This window comes from Physeter macrocephalus, chromosome 1, assembly GCF_002837175.3.
Source record: "Physeter macrocephalus isolate SW-GA chromosome 1, ASM283717v5, whole genome shotgun sequence".
Lineage (NCBI taxonomy): Eukaryota > Metazoa > Chordata > Mammalia > Artiodactyla > Physeteridae > Physeter > Physeter macrocephalus.
Window position 1 is genome coordinate 87,765,241 of NC_041214.2, and position 8,711 is coordinate 87,773,951.

At 36.3% G+C, this 8,711-nt stretch overlaps 1 protein-coding gene across 5 annotated transcripts in view; it reads right to left on the reverse strand.

Moving 5' to 3' along the window:
* SENP5 (SUMO specific peptidase 5) overlaps window positions 1-8,711 on the reverse strand; it is a 38,959-nt gene that overhangs the window by 3,663 nt on the left and 26,585 nt on the right. For 3 of the 5 annotated variants that reach the window (XM_007115225.3, XM_007115224.4, XM_028492590.2), the window contains one exon: window positions 1,871-2,008. The exons of the other annotated variants lie outside the window; for them this stretch is intronic. In XM_007115225.3, the coding sequence (XP_007115287.2) occupies window positions 1,871-2,008 (138 nt within the window). The remainder of the gene's footprint in view (window positions 1-1,870; window positions 2,009-8,711) is intronic. 5 annotated transcript variants of the gene reach the window in all.

Consider the following 8,711-nt stretch of genomic DNA (forward strand, 5'->3'; position numbering starts at 1 on the left):
TCATTCTGCAACTTGCTTTTCCAAACTCAGTATGTCTTGGAGATCTTTCCATGTTAGGACACAAAGATCTACTATATTCTTTTTAACTGCTATGGTCAGTTTAATATTGTGAATATACTACAGTGTATGTATTTAGCTATTCTGTTAGTAGAGCTAAATTTAGGTTGTTTTGACTTTTCACTATTATCAGTAATGCTGCAATGAACATCCTGGTGTATGCCCCATTCTTGTGTGCATATACAAGTATTTTTATGTAGTATATACCAAGAAATAGAACTGGTATGAAATAGGATACGTCTTTTTAATTTTTAAGGCACTTAGAATTGCTTAGAATTGCAATTGTTCCCCAAGTGGCTGTATCAATTTATACACTCCACCTGTTTCTTACACCCACTTTAGTAACATCAAACTTTTCCTAACATAATAGGCAAAAAATGGAACCCTGAGGTAGTTTTAATTTGCATTTCCCATATTTCTGGTGAGGCTGAGCATCTCTCCATGTGTTTAATGGCTATTTGCATTTTTCCTAAAAATTACTTATTTTATCCTTTGTCCCTTTCTATTAGATCCTTCTTTTTCTTTTTCATTTGTAGTTCTTTTTATTTTCTGGATAGTGACTATTATCTATGTCACAAACATTTTCTTTCTCCAAATCTATCCCTTTTAACCTTAAGACAGACAGAAGTTTTAAATGATGACATGGTCAAATTTATCAATCTGTTCCTTTATGTCTTTTGCTTTTTTTGGTTCTGTATAAGAAGACCTTCCATACTCTTTGTGTTTTATATTTAGGTCATTATTCCATCTGGAATTTGTTCTTATACGTTGTATGAAACAGAACCTGTATTTTACTTTTCCAAATAGATACCTAATTTTCCCAATGGCATATATTGAATAGCCTGTCCCTCCCCAACTTTATTAGATGCTAAGTTCCCACATATACATGAGCTACTTCTAGATTCTCTATGCTGTTCCACCAATCCACCTGTCTATTCCTAAACCAATATAATTAAAATAGCTTTAATTTTTAAAACTTTGTGATATGGTTTGACATGTAGTAGACCAAATATTCCTTTGTTCAGTTTTGATCTACTTCAAAACTATTTTAGCTGTTCATGCACATGAATTTTGCAATATGAATTCTAGGATGAGCTTATCAGGTTTCATTCAAAATCCTCCTGGGAAATTGATTAGGACAGAAATTAGTTTATATTAGTTTAGGGAGAATTAATCTCCTTCCAATACTCAGTGTGCCTGTCTTCCCATCTATTCAGAATTCCTTTAAATACTTTAGAGTCTTCATCTCAAAGAATGTCCCCATTTTTTGTTAGGGTATATTCCTGGGTAATTCATGTCTTTGCTACTTTTGAAAATGGAATCTGTTTTCATTTACATTTTCTAACTGTGTGGGAGAATCAGGAAACATACTGATTTTTCTTGCTTTGTATCCCACCATCTTACTGAACTCTTATTAACTGAACTCTAATATTTTGCCAGCTGATTCTCTTGGCTATAATACATTCTACAGAAGTTATTTTGAAGATACAAGCCAATTTTAGCTCTAAGAGAAACCAAGGAAAACGATTTCTATCCACATTCAAAATGTAGTTTTAAGGGAAAGAAACAAAAAAAATCTGATGAAATCCAAAACAGGGCATGTATCTCAGAGAGGGATCCAGATCGTGGACAGCTACCTCTTCCCACCTGGAGATTCCTCTTGTCCTTTTCTCTGCCAACATTTTTGACATGACATGACAGAAACTGATCATCTATGGTACTGACTTCTGTTGTTCTATCCTAGAGCTGAGATACCATCTGGTCAATCACAAAATAAATGGGAAAAAAAGGGGGGGGCAGTATATTAACTTACCTCTACACAAAACTTAAAATGAATGCCTTGGGAATCATAAAATGAAATAATTCGATTAGAGAGTGTCACAGTAATGAGAGACCAGTGGACTTCCAGGTGAATAGGAATCAACAGAAGACTCTTTTTAAACAAATCCACCTGATCAAGAAAAGAAAAAGAAATGTAGCCATCACCACAGGCTTTCCAAACCAACAACGAACAGCAGCTTCCATTTACTGACCTTTGACCTGTCCAAGGTCATAAAACTAGGAAGTGGTGAAGCCAGAATCTGAACCCAGAACTTATAAAGCCCATGTTTGTAACTAGTAAGCTATAACACACAACAAGAAAATTGAAGATACAGAAAGCACTGTTTTCCATTTAACCTGCTAAACCTGTGCTTATTAACTACCTAATATGACTTAGCCCCTTATTTTTAAGCTTATTTTCTTATATACATATTTGACCTAAATCAATTCTTATTTAGGAAGGAACTGTGGTATTAGAAAACAACATAGCCTTCTTTTAGCCTTCTATCTTTCTACAGATTCAGTACAGTAGTTACATCACAGGCTCTGAAGTTAAGTCTGGTCAAGTTCAAATTGTAGCTCTGCCACTTATTGGCCAGATGACTTTGGCAATTTTCATAGCTTCTCTGTGCCTTGATTTCCTCAATTATAAAATACAGACAACCATAGTACCCACCTTATGAAGTTGTTGAGAGTGGCAATAAATGTAAAATGCACAAAAGTGTGCTTAGCAAATTATATGTAGCCAATAAATCTTAGCTATTATCATTATCACTACCTCGAATCTCTCAGATGTGGAAATTGAGAAAAAGAGCCTTGATAATTCTTCATGTCCTTTACATCCTCACTCACCCTTCATATCGTAATACATATCGTTTAAAAATCTAGAAATATTCACTATACCACTCAAAATCCCAGTTGTGGACTGGATGATAAAGTAGTAGGTACTCAATAAACATCTGTAAAAGAGTGAATGGATTTTTCTCAGGCGTTTTTTGTATTTTAGTGATTCCCTGGGTTAAAACAATTACAGGGCTATTTTCTTTTTTAATTATTTATTTTATTTTATTTTTGGCTGCGTTGGGTCTTCGTTGCAGTGCACGTGCTTCTCATTGCCGTGGCTTTTCTTGTTGCGGAGCACAGGCTCTAGGCACAAGGGCTTCAGTAGTTGTAGCACGAGAGCTAAGTAGTTGTGGCTCACAGGTTCTAGAGCACAGGCTCAGTAGTTGTGGCACATGGGCTTAGTTGCTCTGCGGCATGTGGGATCTTCCTGGATCACGGATCAAACCTGTGTCCCCTGCACTGGCAGGTGGATTCTCAACCACTGCGCCACCAGGGAAGTCCCTACAGGGCTATTTTAAACTAGATTCTTAGAAACTATTTCTCAAGCGTTCTTTGCTTTCTGATATTCAGATAATGTCCTGTTCTAGAAGAATCTTCTACCAGTCTACATGACCTTGTAACAAACCACTTCTGCTTTTCAGTTTCTGTATCCATAAACCTGGGAGGTGAGGTGGACAGGAAATACTAAATAGGACAGACAATTGGTCCTTTCCAGCTCAAAAATTCTGAGTATCTAAAACAAGAAATCATATTTAAAATAGAGCATTAAATGAGACCAAATTTACATTTTTCTCAAAAAGAAACTTTTTTCTTAATTATAAATTAATTTTAAAATAAAAATTGCAAAATACAGACAAAAAGATATACTTCAGTTTATGTCTTTCCAGATCTTTCTTTTTAATATATTAATTTTCACACACGCACACAACCTTATTACATATATGTAATTAAGAATGATGTGTGTGGAGTGACTAAGATAGAAAAATAGAGGATGTGATGATGAAGAGTCTGGTTGTTAACAGGCTTTCTTGGATTGAGAGATAATGTCTAAACAAGACTGCGTTTGGAGCACATTTCTTTTTTTTCTTTTTTTTTTTGCGGTACGCGGGCCTCTCACTGTTGTGGCCTCTCCCGTTGCTGAGCAGAGGTTCAGGACTTCCTATAGAAACACCAACACCTTTGCTCCCAATCAGACTGATTGGTGGCCTTCTGTGGAGCTGGTTAGGCACCCCAAGCCTCCACTAAATTCTGCAGCCTATTCTTGATAACAAAGAAACAGAATTTTTTTTCTTTTTTTTGCTGTACGCGGGCGTCTCACTGCTGTGGCCTCTCCCGTTGCGGAGCACAGGCTCCGGACGCGCAGGCTCAGCGGCCATGGCTCACGGGCCCAGCCGCTCCGCGGCACGTGGGATCTTCCGGGACCGGGGCACGAACCCGTGTCCCCTGCATCATCAGGCGGACTCTCAACCACTGCGCCACCAGGGAAGCCCAAGAGCACATTTCTTGAACATGTGTAGGTTAAAGGTTTCACTTGTCAGGTGGAGTGTGTATTGAGACTGTGTATTAAGACTTGTGTATGAACAAGAAGGTAGGCACAAAGCCCTCTGGTTATCAGAGGATTTAGCTTCAGGAGAAATGAGGGGTTATCTACTCTAGATGGCAAAGAGTTGGGAGAGGCTCATGGGCCTGGCATGCTAATAAGGTAGAATTAGAAGATGAACTTTCAAAACGCATTGTTTACAAAAATCTTTCTCACTGAACTATGCCCTCTCTGTAGGTATTAAAAAAATTGGTTTCTCATTTGCATAATAAAGTGGAGAGCTAGTAGTGGGAACTTATCTAATTCAAAGTTAGTACTTAAATTTCTAAGAAAAAAATATCTGAAACAGTAACAAGTTGTATATTGCCAAAAACTACAGGAGAAAATGAAATATAATGTCTTGATTTGGAGATGAAAAGAGCTTGAAATACATAAAGTACTTTAAAATTGTAGAAAATATAATTCAAAATGATGAAATAAGAATATGCTACAGCAGGAGGGACAAAAAAAAAAAGAATGATGTGTGTGGTCAATTGTATTACTGATCTCAATTATTTGGTGTCCTCCCTATAAGAGGATTATACAGAACTACCTATTACCATGTGGCTTCACTGCCCCTTCCAGGGGGAAAAATGTGGTCATATGATTCGCTGTAAAGAGAAATGAATTTATGTCATGACCAAGCTGAAACTTCAAGAGCCATCATGTGACCCTGAGACTGACATGTCTGAAGATTAGGTGCTGCTCCTTCAGTTTGAGTCCCATTAAAGGAATAAAGATGAGAAAACACAGGAGCATCTCCTTAGATATAGGAAAAAGCATTTGATAAAACTCAACATCCATCTATGATTAAAAGCTCTCAGCAAACTAAGAATAGGAGGGAACTTCCTTAACCGGATAAAGAGCATCTACAAAAACCCTACAACTGACATCATAAACAGTAGTGAAAAACTGAATGCTTTCCTCCTAAGATTAGGAACAAGGCAAAGGTGTCCTCTCTCATTACTTTTATTCAACAATGTACTAGAAGTCCTAGCCAGTGCAATAAAGCAAGAAAAAGATGGCATAAGATTTGGAAAGAAAGAAATAAAACAGTCATTACTTACAGACATGACTTTCTATGAAATTCTCACAGAATCTACAAAAAAGCTCCTAAAACCAGTGAGTGAGTTTGACAAGTCACGGATACAAGGTCAATTTACAGAAATCAATTGTATTTCTATATACTAACTGCAAACAACTGGAAGATAACATTTTTAAAATTCTGTTTTTAGCAGTTTCATCAATATGAAACACTTAGGGATACATTAAAAAAAATAAGAGCTCGCATGCCACAATTAAGGAGCCCAGCGGCTGCAACTAAGGACCCTGCAAGTTGCAACTAAGGAGCACATGTGCTGCAACTAAAGGAGCTGGTGAGCCACAACTAAGGATCCTGCCTGCTGCAACTAAGACCCAGCACAACCAAATAAATAAATAAATACGTGCAAGACCTGTACACTAAGATTTATGAAATATTGCTGAGAAAAATTAAAGACCCAAATAAATGGAAAATATACCATGTCATGGACTAGAAGACTTAATACCGTTAAGATGTCCATTCTCCCCAAATGAACATACAGATTAAACACAATCCCAATCATAATCCAGCAAGTTTTTTAAAAGTAGAGATTGACAAAATGACTCTAAAATTTATATGAAAATGCAAAAGGACCTAGAATTGCCAAAGCAATCTGGAAAAAGAAGGCTAAAGCTGGACACTTACACTGATTTTAAGACAAACTGTAAAGATAAAGTGATCAAGACAGTGTGGTATTAGCATAAAAACAAAGAGATCGATGCAAGAAAACAAAGTCCAGAAACAGACCCATATATATATGGTCCACTGACTTTCTACAAAGATGCCAAAGCAATTAAAGTGGGAAAGAGAAGCCTTTTCAGGAAATGCCAATGGAGGGAAAAAAAAAAAAGAACCTCAATCCCTACTTTATATCTTACACAAAAACTGAGATGTACCAGAGATGTAAATGTAAAACCTAAAACTATAAAGCTGTTAGAAGAAAACATATGAGGCAAGTATTTTTTAGACTGGATACAGAAAGCAAGACTATAAAAGAAAAAAAGTATGGTAAATTAGATTTCATCAAAATAAAAATCTCCATTCATCAAAACACATGTTTAGGGACTTCCCTGGCGGTCCAGTGGTTAAGACTCCACACTCCCAATGCAGGGGGCACTGGTTCAATCCCTGGTCAGGGAACTAAGATCCCAAATGCCTCACAGTGTGGCCAAAAAAAAAAAAAAAACACACATGTTTAAGAAATAAGTATAAAAGCCACAGACTGAGAGAAAGCAATAAAAAAGTATAGATCTGACAAAGGACTTACATCCAGAACTCAATAATAAGCACTTCTTTACTACAAAACTTTTCATTTTTAAAAAAAATTAATTTATCTATTTTTGGCTGTGTTGGGTCTTCATTGCTGCACGCGGGCTTTCTCTAGTTGCAGCGAGCAGGGGCTACTCTTCATTGCAGTGCGCAGGCTTCTCACTGCAGTGGCTTCTCTTGTTGAGTAGCATGGGCTCTAGGAGCACAGGCTTCAGTAGTTGCAGCATGCGGGCTCAGTAGTTGTGGCTTGCGGGCTCTATGTACAAACTCCGTAGTTGTGGCGTATGGGCTTAGCTGCCCCGCAGCATGTGGGAACTTCCTGGACCAGGGATCGAACCTGTGTCCCCTGCATTGGCAGGTGGATTCTTAACCACTGCGCCACGAGGGAAGTCCCAAAACTTTTCATTTTTATCATTCACCCATTTTTCTATTGAGTTGGTGAGGTCTTTTTCTTATTGATGTGTAGAAGCACTTTATATATTTAAAAAATTAGTTCTGTGATTTGAATTGCAAATATTTTTTCCCAGTTTACTGTTTGTCCTTTTAGGTAATTGAAGTAATTCTTTTTTTTTTTTTAATGTCATCTGAGCTTTAAGATGTACACAGAATAGACTTTGCTACTCTGAGATTATTGTTTTAAAGTTCTGCTATGGATTTCCTTTGTACTTCCACTGTTTCACTGTCTTGTTGCATTCAAATCCTTGGTCGTTTTGTAATTTATCTTAATGTAGTCTAATTTAGTGAGTACTTAATTCTTCTTTCATTTTTTCTTTAATAATAATGCATTTATGGCCATTATTTTTTCCTCAAAACAGCTTTATGTTCCATAGTGGTTGGTAAGATGTGTTCCCTTTCTATCCTTTTCTGGACAGTTTGTATATAATTTCATTTTTTATTTTCTTTTAGACCCAGGGGTCATATCAAGGGTTTATATCAAGTGCAATTTTTTAATTAAGTTTTTTTAGTCATCTTTTAATATTTATTTTTAATTTAACTGAACTGTGGTTAAGGAATAGTGTAATAATTTTCTTTGTGGCCAAGTACATGGTCAACTTTTTACAAATGTTCCTTAGATATAGGAATAAATGTATATTCTCTTTTTGAGGGATATAAAGATCTAGTATATATCTATTAAACCAAAAGCACTGGTTGTATAATTTTTTATTTATGATCTTATTTTTTATCTACTTGATTTGTCCAACTATGAAAGAAGTCTCCCACTATCACTATTTACCAAGGTCTCCTAGCTTTTGTAATCATTGTTATATCTCCTATGTATTGAAGTTTTGTCATACAGTGTACTTTTCACCTTAAATTCTACCTCATCTGCTGTTAATACTGCTATTCCTCCTTTTTGCTTGCCACTTCTTTCTTTTGGTTTGCATTTGCCTAGTACCTCTTTACCTGTCACTTTACTTTCAAGCTTTCTTTTTCATATTATTTTATGTTTATTTCTTATACACAGCATATAGCTGGATTTTCTGATTTAACCCAATCTGAGAGGGTCCAGAGGATGGAACAATTTAATTTATTCTATTTAATGAAATGACTCACATATTTATACTTGACTTTATTCCTTCATTCTCATGTTGTTTATTATTTGGGAATTCCTCCATGAGTGTATATTTTTCCATGCTATTTACAAGGCACACCTTGTTTTACTGTACTTTGCAGATATTGCATTTTTTATAAATTGAAGGTTGATGGCAACCCTGCACAGATAGTCTATTGGCACAACTTTTCCAACAACATTTGTCTACTTCATGTCTCTGTGTCACATTTTGGTAATTCTTGCAGTATTTCAAATTGTTTTATTATTATTTTATTTGTTATGGTTATCTGTGACCAATGATCTTTGATACTACTGCTACAACTCACTGAAGGCTAAGGGGATGGTTAGCATTTTTTTTTTTAGCAAAAAAGTTTTTGTTTTGTTTTTTTTTTTTTTTTTTCAGTACATGGGCCTCTCACTGTTGGTCGCCTCTCCCGTTGTGGAGCACAGGCTCCGGACGCACAGGCTCAGCGGCCATGGCTCACGGGCCCAGCCGCTCCGCGGCATGT